This window comes from Cydia strobilella, chromosome 21, assembly GCF_947568885.1.
Source record: "Cydia strobilella chromosome 21, ilCydStro3.1, whole genome shotgun sequence".
Lineage (NCBI taxonomy): Eukaryota > Metazoa > Arthropoda > Insecta > Lepidoptera > Tortricidae > Cydia > Cydia strobilella.
Window position 1 is genome coordinate 8,272,400 of NC_086061.1, and position 17,358 is coordinate 8,289,757.

Genomic DNA, 17,358 nt, shown 5'->3' on the forward strand with positions numbered 1-17,358 from the left:
TTTAGACCTCCATCTACACTAGCGCCGCTAGCGGCGAAATTGAGCGCGATAGCCCTCATTGTAAGTACGTGTAATGGAAAACCATCCTATGTACTATGAAATAAGGTTTATTTTGCAAATGTTATTTGCGTGGCGTTTATCATGGTTTACTATTTTTGCGCCATTGTGTTGGTGAAAGAGAATATAAGATATATAATATGCTTCTGTTTATGTTATATGTATTTTCTTTCATGTTAGTTTTTTGTACTTATAATATGAAAGTAGGTGTTCATTTAGGTATTAACTGAAATAAAACTTTAAACAGCCTGACATATAAGTGATCTATATATGTATAGTTTAATACTTAAATGAGCACACTAGTTGGACAAAATAATGTTTATTTTCTTTTATAATTATTTTCAAAGAAAGATTGAGTTAACAGTAATCTTAGAACTTAATTAATTGTAATAAAATGATTATTTCCATTTACTTTCAATAAATGATTTAATAATGTATTGTTGTTTTCATATAATAATCCAATTTAAGCTATTTCTACGTGACAATGATGCATACTCATTCAACCCTAACTACTAGGGTGACTACTATAGTTACTGGCCACAACGTAGTAATTGGCCACTTCATAGTAGGCCTCAGTCAGAAAGAAACAAGCCAAAAGGAGTCTTATTGTTAAGAGTGGTCTATAACTATACCCACCCTAATGCGAAAGTAACCCGGCATACATTCACGCCTAAACAACTGAACCGATTTAGATGAAATTTGGGGACATAGGATAGTTTTTTTTCAATCATCATCATCATCCCACGCAGACGAAGTTGCGGGCAGAAGCTAGTTTCATATTTTGACCGAGCGTTGGCGAAGGTCTCCGTTCCAGCTTGGACAAAAATGCTTTCGTATGTCCGGATGTTCTCCTCTACAGGTCACATTTCTCAAACGATTCTCGTGAAGTTTTTAGATAGATTTATTGTTGATTCGATTTTCGGAAACTTTTCAAAATGGCGGAGCGGAGCGGGGGTTCGTGAGATGCTTTAGGGAGGGGAGTTAAGAAAGAAAGTTATTTTGTTGATTAGCTATCTTTATTATCTACTCTTTTTTTTAAATTGTTTTTTAAACTGGCAAACTCGAAAACATAGTCAACAAATGAAATAGAGCGTTGTAAAACTCGCCGCTCACATCTTTAGGAACATCGACATATGGTCCGATTGCGTCTTGTTGAACTTCGTGCTGTTCGTAAAACCATTCGGGGAATAGAGAGGGAGAGCGAATGATGTAGTGCCACTGTCTCCCTTCCGCACGAACTACTAGTGAGGTGTGGGAGCCTTTGAAGTATAACTGAAATTAAAAAGGTACAATCATATGATGAACGCTAATATCACAACCTTTACGACGTCTTAATAACAAAACTTCCGTGAGACATAGACATATTAAATATACTAATAACGGGTCACTCACGTGTTTTAAGTCGTCGTACGTCCTTTACGACGTCGTGTCAAACACAAAAGCTGTCGCTCGGACGCCTCGTCACCGAAGTGTCAAAACTGAAATTGAACTTTATGCAGATGCACGTAGCTCTGTGACCGATTAATCGGTCTTTGGCGTTTGACCTACGGTGCCGATAAATCAGTTGTCATTAGGCCTAGCTAAGATAGCAATAATCGAACAGTTGAAAACGCTAATCGATACTTAAATAATGTACCTATACGAGTAGGTACACAGTCACGTGACTTTTCGTACCAGGGTGCGTACCCAAGATGCCAATCGTTCGCTCCGTAGCGAAGTCTCGCTTACGCACTAATATGTAAGAGTAATAGAGAGAGATTACCGTTACGTCCGCTACAGCGCAAACGATTGGCATCTTGGCTAGGCCCCCAGGTTCGGTCTGTAGACTAGTTTGTAGGTTCACTCACTGTTAAATATTCATATAAAAATAATACAGTTACAGTTACTGATAAGTTTGTTAATTAATGATCTTTATTTTCCGCTTACTGCTTCTACACTAGCTACTTTAGATTAGAAATTATTTAATTAAGGTAGGGCACTCAAGGTCTATTAACACATTGCTTATTATTACATCATTTTTGTATATGACTGTTTGTTGCCTAAATAAAAAAAAAAAAAAAAAATACAAGTAAAAACCTATAGCTACCTTTATCGAAGGGAGGCCTCTGTCTGCATCGTCTATATTCACTCCTGGTTCATCTTGGGTAGTCAGACTGAAAAAAAAATGTTAATTAGTGTCTGTTATTAGAGTTAAGGCATGGCGTGATCTGGTCTCGGAGGCCAGGACTCACTCTACTTCCCATGCCACTCGTCGAGTATGTGGCCGGGGTATAACATATATTTTTGCTACTACAAAACACATATTTGAACGATAGAGGGGCAAATAACGAAAATCGCGGTAGGCCCTCAAATATTGTTAACGCTTTGGTAACATAGGCGATTATCACACTGGATGCGATTCGCACGTCGCTCCGGCGTGTGAGCGATGACACTCGTAATTATAGCGATATCCCGCTCGCACGCCGGAGTGCGAATCTCATCCAGTGTGATAACCGCCATACATAAATTAAATGTACGTCCTCTTGACTATACTTACGCGAATTTGTTAATAACTCTCATAATTTCAGCAAGCATAGCTTTTTCATCGACGATATTAGGCATAGCTCTAGACGACTTTTTAGCTTCTTTGTGCTTTCTGGGCTGACGATGACTGGAACTGAAAGAAGAGTATGTTAAAGTATGTTTAACAAAACGGGGACTAAGAAATATTTATATTCATTATTAAAATGTAAAGGGAGGGGAGGGTCAGTAGGTTTAGATTTATAAAGTGGGGTTGGTGTATATGTATCAAGAAATAACGGCCAAACTATTTAATGAATAGACTCCACAACTTCAATATGATATTCGTGTCACATGACAGCTTTGTTAAGGTCCATTGATGATGGCAATATTCGGTGTGATCGGGTAAGCCATCGAGGCTAATATAGCTCAATGAACGGTGCGAGTTCGAATTTCCTTTTTAACTCCTGATGTAAAAGGATGGGGGTTACAAGCATGACCGCTATATATCTGTCTGTGACACCGTAGCTCTTAAACGGGTAAATCGAGTTTGGATGCGGTTTTTAGGGTTCCGTACCCAAAGGGTTTTACGGGACCCTATTACTAAGACTCCGCTGTCTGACTGTCCGTCTGTCACCAGGCTGTATCTCATGAACCGTGATAGCTAGACAGTTGAAATTTTCACAGATGATGTATTTCTGTTGCCGCTATATCAACAAATACTAAAAACAGAATAAAATAAATATTTAAGTGGGGCTCCCATACAACAAACGTGATTTTCTTGCCGTTTTTTTGCGCAATGGTACGTAACCCTTCGTGCGCGAGCCCGACTCGCACTTGGCCGGTTTTTTAATTAAAAGGCAGGTTTTCTAGCGGTATGCTTCTTAGACCTGTTTTATCAACATTGGTTCATCCGTTTGTTGGTTAGAGGGTTTATAAATTTTTGATATATTTAATGATTTTTCTTTTTTTAAGATCGTACAAACAAATGAATTTAGAGATAGGTACTCACCCAATCTCACCCATCCTTTAATTGAGCACCAAACACCTCCCGCACTTCTTCCCCTGAAACTTGTCTAAGTTTCAACGAATCCACATCTCTATTCAAACTCAAAACCCAAGCATTCACAGGCTGCAAAGCAATTCTCAATTTAGGAATCTCTTGCAAACTGTTAAACCTCTCGTGAAAAATATAGTCATGCTTTGGATTATCTAATTTCGCGAAAACCGTTGAAAAGACGAGAAATGCGATTTTGAACATGACTGGTCGGCGGTAGAATGAGTAATGATACATATGGACAACAGAATGATAACAACTAAATCAATAGAATGTTTTTATTTTTCTGCAGCGATTCGTTGTGGTGTATTAAATACGCTGATGTCTTTATGACTAATTAAAATGTATGACGCATTCAGGGTGCTGTTTCCTAGTAAGTTCTTTACGTACTTTGACCCTTTGAACTTCAATGGAAAGTCCACTGCGGCGCATGAATCGTTTCGGCAGTATTACCTACCTATATCCAGATACTAGCTCTTGCCCTCTGCACGGAAGGATGATGATGATTGGTAAAACCTATCCTATGTCCTTCCTCGGTCCCCAAACTTTCTCCGTACCAAATCGGTTCAGCGGTGTAAGCGTGAATAGGTGTCAGACAGACTTACTTTCGCATTTTCAAGATGACCCAACATTTTGCTAATACGCGCAATGTCCGTGCATTCATGTGTACCTACCTCCCTTGCTTTTTACACGATATAATTTTATGACGCTAACTAAATAAATTTGAATACTTAACAAAAACAAAGGGAATGTCAAATATATCTTGAGCATATCAGATAAACCTTTTTCCACCAGCCCAAGCCGGAGTTCAACTGATATTAGCTCTACTTTAAAATAACTTGCAATATTTCGATTAAAAACACACCCTTAATATAGTAACAAAATCTTTATTTATATACTTCTATATCTATGTACATTATCATAATTCTATAATAATAATATAACTCGCTCGTTCCCCCCCCTACACGCTCCGCTCACCGCTTGCCCATCGGCCGCGGCCTTAGCTTATGGAATGTGTATAACGTCACCGACCCAATTAATTATACTTCAAATTATGCACATAAATTATTTCATTGTACACAACATTGGTTATTTTCATGTTTCTAGAACACTTGATTTACATGTTAGGAAATTTATAGAAACCTCATATTTGTGTATGTAGATTGAAATTTTCCTTTTCCAAAATAGACATTTTCAGAAATTGTAGATATTTCCAACCTGTGGTTATATTAAGGGCCAGTTCACAATTGTCGGACTGATCAACGTTACTTAGCAGAGCGCTAGAGTCGGCCAAGTTAACTCTGCATGGAATTTGCAGACACAATGTGGCAATGTCAACATTCATGTCAAATTTTAATGTCAATAAAAATAAGACATAAATAATTGTGTCCAAAATGTTCAAATCCGTGCAAAGTTAGCTTAGAGGAATTTATGGCTATATACAAGCTTTTATTTAACTTGCCCAGTTAGTATGTTTGTTAGTTAGTGTAGGTCAAATTTTGGAAGCTAAATTTGACCCTTCCGATCAAGCTGAAATTTTGCATACATATGTAAATTGGATGATAATGCAATATAATGATGACATGGAGCTGATCTGATGATGGAGACAGGAGGTGGCCATAGGAACTCTATAAAACAACGCAAACTAATTGTGTTTGGGGTTGTTAGAATTGTCTTGGTGAGTATTAGTTGCCTGTGGAAAGAAAAGTAAGTCAACGATAAAAGCTTGTACCAAAAATGAAATTTATGCCAAAAAAATATTACAAAATAATTAAGCGAACGTTATGACGGTGACAGACGATTTGGTGCAAGCAACCCTAAGTTATATATAACTAATAGTTTTGTTCCAAAAGAACACCCTCACTTCCCCCCTCCCTTCACCCCACAGCAAGATCACGTGGTAGCGAACAGATATAGTAAAGCCTTAGCAAACTGCACGATCTCGGAACCTCCGAGCTTGGACTCTCCATACACGCGGTCCACGAACGTTATGGGCACCTCGCCGATGGTGTAGTCTAGTTGGCGTGCTCTGTAGACAAGTTGATATAACTTTAACATTACAACAAATAAGAAATTCTTCTATGGTTTATCTAACAGACTTCAGTGGTTTCATTGCAGACGATAACTTGTAAGGCTGCCTTTCCACTCCACTCCAGAAGTTAAGAGAAATGTATCTGACTTGTTAATGTCAGCAGCTATTCCGTTAGCTCTCCACACACACTATCTTAACCACTTTACGAGTGATCGTCCAGGAAGAACTTAGTCAATAGAATAATGACGCTGGCTCATGGTTTATCAATAAGGCTGCTTCATGAATAAGCTTACACACTCGCAGTTTGCAACCACTAACCCCCTTATTCATAAACGTCTACTAAAGTTGACAAGCCGCTAATAATCCTTTGTCCCTTTCCGACGTATCGGTATGATGGGAAGGGACAAAGGATTATTAGCGGCTTGTCAACTTTAGTAGACGTTTATGAATAAGGGGGTAACTGTGACGGTTTTCTATGGTTTTCTACCATGGCAGCGCACTGCTCTGTAGAACCGGGACGCAACCGCCAACGCATATGAAAACTGTGGCGTTGCTCCCATCCAACCACATCACGATTGCATGATATTAATCGCCGAGGTTGTAACCGCAAGTGTATATGCAAAAAGGCACATAAGTAAATGGTTAGAAACCCCTCCCATGGTCTAACAAATATTTTAAGGGTGTCAGTAAAAATTATTTGCATGTTAGGTACCTACCTGATAATCATTTCCATTTGGAACACATAGCCCTTAGACACACAACTGTCTATGAGCTTCTGCAAGATGTCCTTTTTGTACAATCTGCAAAAAAACATTTTACTTTGATTTTCATGCCTGTGGTATTTTTGACTGAAGATGTCACAAATATTTCTATAATAGATATATACAGAGGTACTGCAGTAACTGTTCAAATACTAAACAAAATTAATAACTAGTTTAAATCTAAAATAGGCCCTTGAGGTATTGCACCAAGGATGCTGGCGGCATTTCCTCGTTGTATTGAAATGCTGATATGTTGTGAGTAAGTACCGGCTTTTTGGTAACCAGTTATGTCAACCAATGCTTCGCTACGCGATTTCTTGAACGAAAAAACTTGTGCGTGCTGGGACCCTATGGACCTAGTTTCAACTCCAAATGGTACTCTCTACCAAGGCTCTTAAATTATATATGTATTATAAAAAATAAAATAAAATAAAAAAGCCTTTTATTTCTGGGTAAAACATATGAAATATAAGATAATTTGCAAAACTTAGTCTAGGATATAAACCTAAATTTGTAAGGGTAAAAAAATCACACCAGAACCCTCTTATGAGGTATAGGCCTCTTCCAGAATCTTCCACCTCTCTCGATCTTGGGCCTCCCATACCCAGTTGGCCCCCGCCACCTTAACTATGTTGTCAGCCCAGCGTGCCAATGGCCGTCTTTGTTTACTTTTTCCATCTGGACCTCTCCAGGCTGTCGCTTGTAAGGTCTATCTCTCGTCCTGGAGTCTGGCAATATGGCCAGCCCATCTCCATTTTTGTTTCTGGGCCTGGCTTAGCAGCTTAGCGCATCTATAACCTTGGTCTTGTTTTTGATTATAGAGTCCCTGATCTTGTCTATTTTCCCTCCTTTCCAGTATTATATATCTTATAATATTTCTATTATAATAGCATCAAGGATAAGCTATAAGTAGTGGCTTACTCTTTGTAAAATATTATTATATTTACAATAATTAACATTAAACATAGAATTGACTGGTTAATTTAAAGCTGACAGTGTCATAATGTGTTACCTAAACGATCCTGTCAAGTCAGAAGCCCCTGGTCTCAATAACATCTGTGTGACAAAGTTGGCACCGCGGGACATGAGCTTGCGCTTAAAGTCCCAGCCGTAGACTCCACCACCATCCTTGTAACGAGTACCGGATACTACATCAAAGTCGTGCTTGCGTTGGAGCTCTATCATCTTGGGAATGAATTTAGGCTGCAAAGTAATTGAATAATCTTAATCTTAGAGGCAAAAAGACAATGTATCGTGATTGGCGCTAAATGGGTTAAGGGCACATTAAAATAGGAAATTATAATTTGACACTATTTTAATGTAATGTTATAGACAATTACATACATATAAACAAAGACTTCAGCAGGCGATTTCACCTGCAGCCTGCTTGAAAGTTTTATTTACAAAAATACTTACATGATGACTAAGGTCAGCGTCCATTATAATGATAAAGTTGCCCGTGGCGTGTTTTATTCCGTGCATGTATGCTGTGCCTAAACCTAGTTTCTTCTCCCGCGGGCGCAAAACAATTTTACTGGATCCATACAGCTTTTGCAGCTGTTTCGCCACATCGAGCGTACCGTCGGGACTTCCATCATCAATTATTATCACTTCAAAATCGTAGCCACTGCAATAAAACGGTAAAAACAATGATAAATAAACGAAAACTTTTGCGACGTATTTTGACTGTAGTCTTTTATTGATGTGCTTTTGGGCTTTTGGTACTTACCTTTTCTCCAAATATTTCATAATGAGCCATATTATTATGGGCAAGTTTTCTCTCTCATTGTATGTGGGCAATAATATCGAATATTTATCACTTTTCATGATTTCGGAATCCAAAGCCGTGGCAGCCATGCTGTCAAGTGTCAATGTCATTCATAAATTTAAGTTCATTCAGGACATAGTGAGCCAAACGGCGTAGATATTTAAATCAGCACGTCGTTTTTAACATGACCTTAAATGAAATCATCTTGAGAAAGCTTATAAAAAACCGGTGTTTAGACGGTTTTTGTTAGTCACTGGTTGAATCTTGCCAGTCAGCTGTCTGTCACTGTCAAGTCGGTGAAGTCGGCACAGCTTAAAACAACACAAAAAAAATTAATAAAAGTCTAATTATTTACAAACCTCAGCCGTTTATTATTAAAAATAAGTCGTATAAAATTATACAAGTTTTTTTTATAGCAAGATGTCGCAAGCCCGGTTTACATCATGCATTCCTTTACCGTTGGAACAAAAAACGCTGGTAGGAGTTATAGAGAAGGCCAAGGACTGGGCTCTGATGCATGGAGTAGGCATGAGAGACAAGAAGAACTTCACCAAGGATGCTATCCAGGTAATAAACCTTAAATTTCTCATACAACTGGAAATATACAAACTTTTTACTACCTTAATTATTATAGGCTAGTTTAGTTTTTATTTACTCTGATAAAATATAAAAATACAACGGCAGTAAGAACTTACTCCTTCCTTTGAAGTTTCTGTTTATAACCTGCTCACAAGAGCACTGGTTATACATGGTTATTAAATATAGTGTAGAAATAAAAATATTCAATGCTTTGTATGCATTTCCATATTTGTAAATTTTGTTAACATTTGGACGACATTTAAGAAAAAGGATCCATCCTCTACAATTTGCCATTTAAATCAATGATTTTTCGTTTTGACAGAAAGTTCAAATTCTATTGACAGTTTTTTCAGGATTGGATCCTTTTAATGTTGTAATATAAAATAAAATAAATACTTTAAGTTAATCTAACAATGATGCTGGGCACATATTGCATTTAAACTGTATTGTGTGAGTGTGACTAAAATACATGAGTTAAACCGTAAAATTATTTAGATGTTTCATGTTGAACAAGTTATTTACTCTTGTCTCCTTTTCCAGATTGCACCCTTTGTATTGCTGCCATCTCCATTCCCTCGGACAGAGTTCAACAAGGCTGTAGAGCTGCAGCAGGTTTTGAACAAGCTCATGCATAAGGTAAGCATGAATACATGTCTCTCTCTCTCTCTCTCAGCTTAATGTTTATCCTGGATGCATCCTCAGTTGCTGATCTGCCCCAAGGTAGGTCCCAGTTTCCCTCCTTCGCTTCAAATGATCTGCTACCTCCAGTCACTGAAGATAACAGTTTGGATAAGGCTATAAGGTTATTGGTACAAGCTTTTATCACTGACTGAACTTTTCTTTCCACATGCAACTTATAGTCATCAAGACAATTAATGATTAAACGAACTTACCTGTAAGTGAAGTTCGATCATAATTATACGAAGGGTTTCGTCCGAAGATATTAGTAATTTAGAATTATAGAACACATTGTAGTTACGCGAAAGTGTAACCACTCATCACTTGTATAAGGGAAAAAAGAAGCCAGTACTGGCAACCCCTTTTTTTTTTTTTTTTTTGATTTCGCCAACCTATCCATGTCAGACTCACTTCATTTAGTTTAGAGCCTTAGAGCTCAAATTATGATATTTCCTAGGGGCCTGGGCGGGCGGGTATGCATTACTAATATCTTCGGACGAAACCCTTCGTATAATTATGATCGAACTTCACTTACAGGTAAGTTCGTTTAATCATTAATTATACTCGAGTTTCGTCCTCGATATTAGTAATTTAGAATTATAGAACACATTGTAGATGTTGAGAGCATGGAAGGAAATATCAGAATTGATAAACCTTAGTTTACTCATTTACTTATTAAGATTAGTAAATAACATAACATCTTTTGATTTGTGTTCCATACACTTATCTGATTTATTTAGACTACTAATCATAGGTACAATTGAAATTAATGGAATACTTCAACGGGTGCTTTATCATTTACGACAAACATATGGATCTAGCAAGTGCCATATTATCACTATTAACGTAAACAATTGTTCTGTTATATAGAACTTGGCAAAAGTATTTAGGTAGGTAGTGGAATTGCCACTCCATCCTGTCCCAAACTTACACCCGCTTTGTAAGCAAAATATGTAGAAGCATGTCTTGTACTATGCAAAGAAAAGATGGAAATGTCAATTCCGCAAAGTAGGAGACTTAACACAATTGTGACTTGTGAGCCTTATTAAGCCCTATAAAAAGTAAGTCAGATTTACTTAAGTCTTTTTAGTTCTATTAATATAGGCAATTTATATATTCGTACATTACTACATACTTGAGGGCGCTCCTCGAAAGGTGAGTAAAGAGATGGCTGGTTGACACCCACTCTAGATGTTTTTATAATTTCAGATATTTTAATTATGATTTTATTAGTAAGATATACCACATATATTACTGATACAATTTTTTGACAGCGTCTGCAGCTCTGCGCTCTGTGCACTGTCACAAGAGCAAGTAAGTTTACACAATACACATTTCAGTGAAAGTTGATTGAATGGTTAACTTTCATTTGGACAAAATGATCCTAAATAATTGGGAACATTAGCCGCATCCCATGCTACCTTATACCGTGGCATATGCGGTCTAAGCTTAAGCTTAAAACTCTCTTACAAAAACATTTAAACACGATCATCATCGAGAGAGCAGATCTGTGGCTGTCAATTGTGCCGTATTTTCTGCCCGAATTAACTATTTCTGTTAGAAATACTATAGTCATTGGAAGGTACTGAAGGACCGTATACATCAATTTTATTCTTTAGACAAAATTAATACCGTCGTACTGCTCAATTTAGCTATCGATAACGACGCAAACAGGATATTCACTGCATACCGTTGAACGTATCGCTGCATTAGCGATGTGCTTACAAAACTCCGGCATCACATATTATTGCGTGTTTTGGGATCTATCTTTCATAATGTTGATATTAAAAGGCGCTTAAATAAGGGGTACCATGGTTGTATAGGCCAATCGGGGACAACCATGATACCCTCAGCCTTTTCAGAAATGATTTTTCTCAGATCTTTTAGTATTACTGCAGACACTGGCGGGGAATGCGTAAAAGAAAAAAAATCATCCCATTCTGTAAACGCGTCATACGCGTACGCATCTGGGACTGTTCCAAGAAATGTACCTGTCACAGTTTCTGTTAATAATGCAACTTGCAAAAAGAACAATACTAAGCTAGGTTGTCCAAATCCTGTAATCAACACAACAACAACAACTGCCCGCAAAGGAAAGTTCACATTTCACATCTGGGTGAGAACGTCTATATTCTTGGCACGCAATAACGTTTTGGTCACTTTATTGAGATGGGGTTATTGGATACCCCCCCTAGGATTTATATAGCTGTATCACAGAATAAATAATAGTACTAGATACAGAAGGATCACTCTCTAACAAAACGCGTCTATTACGAGAGATATGACTGCAAGGCGGCGCAAGCGCGAGCAGGCATTCGTTCCGTAGCGGTGCGCGGCAAGCGGCAACTACTATATGACACACCAGAACTGGTGTGGGCCACATGTACTTGTAGCGACACAACAAAATTGCGGAGTGAGCCACGCCTGGCTGTAGTGTTGTCGACTCGTAAAAGTATTTGGCATTAATAACTATCTTTGGTAACGATTTTTAGGCCGCAGGTCGCCGCACGCTGATGCGCCTCACCCCGTCGTAAAAGCGTCAGAGAAGATTTCGATAGAAATAGGTCATCTCGGATACGGTGGCTTGAATCGCGAATAGCATTAATCCACCAATCCAAATCTGAATGGAGAGAAAGGTATAGAAATATATCTATCCAAATGTTCATGACCTCTCAAATTTAAATACTTAACACGTTCCATTTGTTTCGTGTACAACCAGCGGTATTACACGGCTGGACAAGAAGAAATTAATAGCCCAATTAATTGCCCAAATCTTCTGATTTTGCAATGCTTTAAGAGCTTAAAGGATTCTAATCCATATCTTATTCGATTTCTCTTTTCGACCGGCAATCTTAATTGCCATTTTTTAGAATTTATTATATAACGGAGATCTTTACAAGAAGCAGCTGGAATTCAACTCTTTGATTCATTTATGATGAATCCCAGGGACTGGACAGTATACGGAAACAGTGATTCTGTGGTCTATAAACTATTTATACATTCCCGATTTCGATATGATTCACCTATCAGGTAAAGGTCGTCAAGATAAATCGATGATATGAGGTTTTAAGGTCAGGTTCCATCAATTTGGTAAATACATTAGGCACCTTAAGGTATTTTCTAGAGTAGGGATGAATTTTGATCAAAAAATATGCATCCTCTAAATCCAGTGTGGACATTAAACCGCCTTTAAAACGAATTTCAAAACGTAATCTTCAAGCTTAAATATGAAATCAGCGAGTCTGCCAGCAGCATATTATGTACGTTATAACGTACCGGGTCTAACGCCGGCGATTGTGTTTGGCCTGATGCGATGCGACGACCTGTGCGACGAGCTCCCATGGCCGTAGCGCCGACTGCTCGAGGCTGTAGACTGATGTTTGTGTGTCGGACCCTTCGGCTGTTGCAAGCTGTGGGTCCCGTCTTTCAGGTTTAATTTGTTCTGTTGAACCACCTTAGTATCTGTACTTGATTTCGATACATCTTTAGCTGTATTTAAGGTCTCTGGAAAAGCTTCACCAACCATAATCTTCACTTCATTCTTATCCATCATTGTATTTGTTAATTAATCTCTAAATCCTCTTTTAGTGAATATAACGTGAAGTTTCTGCGAATTGACGATTCGACTGTATAATCGCATAGTAAGCGTGCAAGATCCATCAGCTGTTTAGAAATGCTGTTGTTTTATCCGTGGACTTTAATTATGACGTCAGCATACGCCCTAAGCCCTATAATTGCTGCCGCGATTTGCTTTTGCCTAAGCTCAATAGCTTTATCTCTTTTTACGACAGCTTCAATTGATGCTGCTTTTATCTCAGCATTTAGCTGCGGGGCGGCAATCTTCTTGCAATTGGAAGGCACTAGGAATTTATCTAGTAGTTTGTTTTTCTAAGCCGGATGTGGCTATGTATTTAAATCTGCTAGACATTTCTTTGTTAATGTCTTCGCCATTCTTGACTCAGCGATGGATCGGTTCCTAAGATTTCCAATATTTATTTTGGTAGGTAGCAGATTGGCATACATCGCATCTGATGGACCCGCGAACGGCTCTATTGCGTGTGATGGACCAGCAATCGGCTCGGCTTCATGTAATAGGTCAGCGATGTGACGGACAGGCCATCGGCTCTACTTCGCTACAGTGGCTGGTAACCTGTGCTGTCGGCGGCGGCAGCGTGTTATCGCAAGCCCGCGAGGGCGCATTTCTGACTAATCAATCAGCAAATGAATACATTAATTGCATACTAACAAAGGCGAAGCATGTGGCGAAACAGTCCCGCAGACTGATCTGAGTACATGCATCTTAAAAATGCGGCGGAAGTGTCCTATAGACCCCCTGAATGTATTATTTTTGTGCGGCAAAAATAGCATGAACCTTGTGGCGAAACAGTCCCTCAGACTGATCTGGTTACAAAGGCTTTTCTTTTACTGTGGGACTGCGGCGGAATAGCCCTATAGACTACCCTGAATGCAGTATCATATTAGGCAATACGATTATAATGCGACGAAATAGTCCTTTAGACTACTCTGAGTGCACTATATTCGACAAAAATACCAAGTTTATTTTAACAAAAATAAGTAGGTAGTTGTTGCCTAATCAAGCAGCAAATCGATACGTTAATTGCACACTCACAAAGGCAAAGCATGTGGCGAAGCAGTCCCGCAGACTGATCTGAGTACATGCATCTTAAAAATGCGGCGGAATGGTCCTATAGACCCCCTGAATGCATTATTTTTGAGCGGCAAAAATAGCATAAACCTTGTGGCGAAACAGTCCCTCAGACTGATCTGGTTACAAAGGTTTTAGTTTTATTGCGGCGGAATAGTCCTATAGACTACCCTGAATGCAATATCTTATTATGCAATATCATTATAATGCGACGAAATAGAAAATATAGACTACTCTGAGTGCACTATATTCGATAAAATTACCAAGTTTATTTTAACAAAAATAAGTGGGTATTTTTAAGTACGAACCATTTTGGTAATCCGGATTAATTGGCGCGGCCTCCGACAACGTTGAACCTGACGACGAACTGTGAACACGTGGAGCCCGAAGAGGACGAGGAAGAACATACATATTATTTGAGTTGGTTTAGACGTTTCGCTAACAACTCGAGTTCCTCGCCGTTGTCAATTATTGACACAAGTGGAGTGGTTGAGCACTAAAATGCGAATGAAGTGAGTCTGACATGGATAGGTTGGCGAAATCAAAAAAAAAAAAAAAAGGGGTTGCCAGTACTGGCTTCTTTTTTCCCTTATACAAGTGATGAGTGGTTACACTTTCGCGTAACTACAATGTGTTCTATAATTCTAAATTACTAATATCGAGGACGAAACTCGAGTATAATTCTAACAACCATGGCCACCTCCTGTCTCCATTATCAGATCAGCTCCATGTCATCATAATATTGCATTGTCATCTAATTTACACATGTATGCAAAAAGTCAGCTCAATCGGAAATCAGGAAGTGGGTCAAGTTTAGTTTCCAAGATTTGATCCACACTTACATACTAAGGGCAAGTGAAATAAAAGCTTGTGAAAAGGTTGTGTCATAAATTCGTACTCGTATTCATCGCAATATTCGCAATCATGCCTATATTTATTTGCATCTTGGTTTGTCACTCTTTAGCACCACCCAGGGGACACGTGCAGGGTTGTGGTAGGTAGCTCCTGCGGACGCGAGTAACATTCGTCCCTGTCATAAATGAAGATTATTGAACTAGGTACTAATGGATAGTTAATTTTGTCAATCAAGATTTCTAACAAAAAATCTTTCAAACCTACAACATACATAATAATGCCTATACATATACCTATTCCTTTTCTACTCTTTCATCATAAAAAATACAACATTTAAATGATGCCTTTCAGTAAAGAGGCATTTATTAATTAGTCAATTCAACTTGTGATTTATGAATGACTCCAGGAGAACCCATTGTTGTCTTAATGACTAGTAACTCATAAAATTATTACCTATTTACTCATCATGCATGTATTGTGATGTGACTGTTCACTAATTACCTACGTTTTTACTATTACCTCGTATGAATAATATGGCTTGTCATTATGTAAATCCCTTGTAATAAAGGTAATATTTATTAGTAAATGAATAAGCATAATGTTTATGTTTTATTTTTGCATACGACTCGGCAGAGCACCTCTCCGGAAATTCCTATGAGTACTGAAACTTGCCAAGTTGCCATTCCTCATTGTATATAGTTTACCCCGGGCGCAAAAAGAGGGGTGTTATAAGTTTAATATGTATGTATATGTGTGTCTATAATGGTCCTTTTAGCTCTTACACGAATGAACCGGTTGATAGCGTTTTTTATTACATTATTATGTCATCTGCCATGATCATGATCATATCTGTCTGCCTAGCATGACTTGCGTTCTCGCGCGACTCCATATACATATATATAGTTAGCTAGTTAGTAGTTTGTAAATAAGTATGTATATACTAACATTAGCCTTAAGATAAAACTGTCACTAACACAAATTGATCCAAGTTGGTCCTTAATAAATGAATTTATTTTATTATTTATTATTATATACATAAATAAGTGCATTCCCGTTGCCAGGGAGGTTTTGGGATTATACTGAGCAACTTTTACTATGGGACCAACCACGAAATCGCGAAAAAAAATTACTATTCCATAGAAAATGGACCAGCCAAAATGTATGAAACAGCCAAAATTTTTCCCGATTTCGGGGTTGATCCCATAGTAAAAGTTGCTCAGTATAATTCCAAAACCTCCCTGGCAACGGGAATGCACTTAATTTTTAGCCACCCTGTATATAATTATATATTGGCGGCCTTGCTCTCCATCGACATTGCTCTCATCGATCTGCCTCGGCAAATCGTGATATTCCTAGGCAAATCTTAGGTAATATCATTAAATGGCGGCGTTTCATGATATGCCAAGGAATTTCATGATCGTTAGCCGACATATCAAGCGCGACTTCAAGAATGGAATCGCGCGCGACAGCGCAAGTCATGCTAAGCACTAAGCAGTCTGATGTCCACTTGTAGCCACGTTCAAAGTGGTAAAGCATGTGTTTTTATAAAAATATCTAAAACCTACCGTAAGTCTTTTAACAAAACCCAAATCATCGACTTGCGGCAAGGCCAATGCCGTCTCTGCCAGACTTAACATCTGAACAAAAAGTAAGTCTGAGGGCCTACCACGAAAACCGAAAATCTAAATTTCTTTATCTGCCTCTATCACTCGAATAATGAAGAGCAATAAAGACGCAGATAACGTTATTTCGATTTTACTTTTTCGCGATAGGCCGTATTTATTGACACCTTTTTGATGAACATAATACTACTTAGGTTGCCCATGACGACGACTTTCTGGAGCACACACTGCAAAACGCTCTGCAAGTAGACGAGTTCACGGCCAAACTTTTCGAGATATGGGTCAAGGTGCGGAAGGAGGGCATCGCACAGGTATGTACTTAGTATCTATTTAGGTTAATACGTGGTTACATTACAAGTATTACAACCCAATAGAGTAATAAGGCCTAGAAGCTGAGTATCAACCCACAGATCTCTAATGACGCTTACGCTTGAAGATATTTGAAGTGTGCAAAAGGAAAGCCGTCACGTATATAAACATTTCATGCGACTACGAACAACGTGGCCAATTTTGAGCTTCACAGAGGCCGCTAGCGGCCGATTTAGGTAATGTTTCAAAACATAAGGTTAGCGGATAGAAAAATACGGAAAGCGGTATTCAGGAGTTACGATGGGCGATTATATATTATATACATACAAAGGAAATTCGATACTTTCAGTGACACTTGACATCATTGTGATTTTGATCACACTATTGATATTTGACAGACAATCTTGTACATTGTATTTGTGTCTAGGCTTTAATATTCTTAGAACCAACAATTTTAGCAGTAATAGCACCGCTA

At 38.3% G+C, this 17,358-nt stretch overlaps 3 protein-coding genes across 6 annotated transcripts in view; 1 reads left to right on the forward strand and 2 right to left on the reverse strand.

The window, feature by feature from the left end:
• Positions 1 to 1,079: 1,079 nt before the first annotated feature.
• Positions 1,080 to 4,339, reverse strand: LOC134750941 (uncharacterized). The gene is made up of 4 exons (XM_063686198.1): positions 3,579 to 4,339; positions 2,594 to 2,713; positions 2,144 to 2,210; positions 1,080 to 1,329 (listed from the first exon to the last, which is right to left on the reverse strand). Exons 1-4 carry the CDS (start codon positions 3,848 to 3,850, stop codon positions 1,105 to 1,107), a joined length of 684 nt encoding a protein of 227 aa, XP_063542268.1. The 5' UTR covers positions 3,851 to 4,339; the 3' UTR covers positions 1,080 to 1,104.
• A 135-nt stretch (positions 4,340 to 4,474) lies between these two features.
• Positions 4,475 to 8,291, reverse strand: LOC134750940 (dolichol-phosphate mannosyltransferase subunit 1). The gene is made up of 5 exons (XM_063686196.1): positions 8,136 to 8,291; positions 7,823 to 8,033; positions 7,419 to 7,609; positions 6,362 to 6,445; positions 4,475 to 5,642 (listed from the first exon to the last, which is right to left on the reverse strand). Exons 1-5 carry the CDS (start codon positions 8,282 to 8,284, stop codon positions 5,507 to 5,509), a joined length of 771 nt encoding a protein of 256 aa, XP_063542266.1. The 5' UTR covers positions 8,285 to 8,291; the 3' UTR covers positions 4,475 to 5,506.
• Positions 8,292 to 8,439: 148 nt separating this feature from the next.
• The window catches only part of LOC134750938 (glutathione synthetase-like), a 36,797-nt gene continuing 27,878 nt past the window's right edge, over positions 8,440 to 17,358 (forward strand). For 2 of the 4 annotated variants that reach the window (XM_063686195.1, XM_063686193.1), the window contains exons 1-3: positions 8,441 to 8,741; positions 9,294 to 9,389; positions 16,769 to 16,885. In XM_063686195.1, coding sequence (XP_063542265.1) covers positions 8,595 to 8,741; positions 9,294 to 9,389; positions 16,769 to 16,885 — 360 coding nt within the window. In that variant the 5' untranslated portion in view covers positions 8,441 to 8,594. Of the gene's footprint in view, positions 8,742 to 9,293; positions 9,390 to 16,768; positions 16,886 to 17,358 lie in introns of those variants that run through there. The other 2 variants (XM_063686192.1, XM_063686194.1) reach the window with 2 other exon arrangements.

Coding starts and splice junctions, on each gene's coding strand:
- LOC134750941 (XM_063686198.1), bottom strand. CDS start 3,850: ATGTATCATTACTCATTCTACCGCCGACCAGTCATGTTCAAAATCGCA. Junction 2,714..3,578: donor GGTGCTCAATTAAAGGATGG/GTGAGATTGGGT, acceptor CTCTTCTTTCAG/TTCCAGTCATCGTCAGCCCA. Junction 1,330..2,143: donor GAGGCCTCCCTTCGATAAAG/GTAGCTATAGGT, acceptor TTTTAATTTCAG/TTATACTTCAAAGGCTCCCA.
- LOC134750940 (XM_063686196.1), bottom strand. CDS start 8,284: ATGACATTGACACTTGACAGCATGGCTGCCACGGCTTTGGATTCCGAA. Junction 8,034..8,135: donor ATGAAATATTTGGAGAAAAG/GTAAGTACCAAA, acceptor GTTTTATTGCAG/TGGCTACGATTTTGAAGTGA. Junction 5,643..6,361: donor CAAATGGAAATGATTATCAG/GTAGGTACCTAA, acceptor ACTTGTCTACAG/AGCACGCCAACTAGACTACA.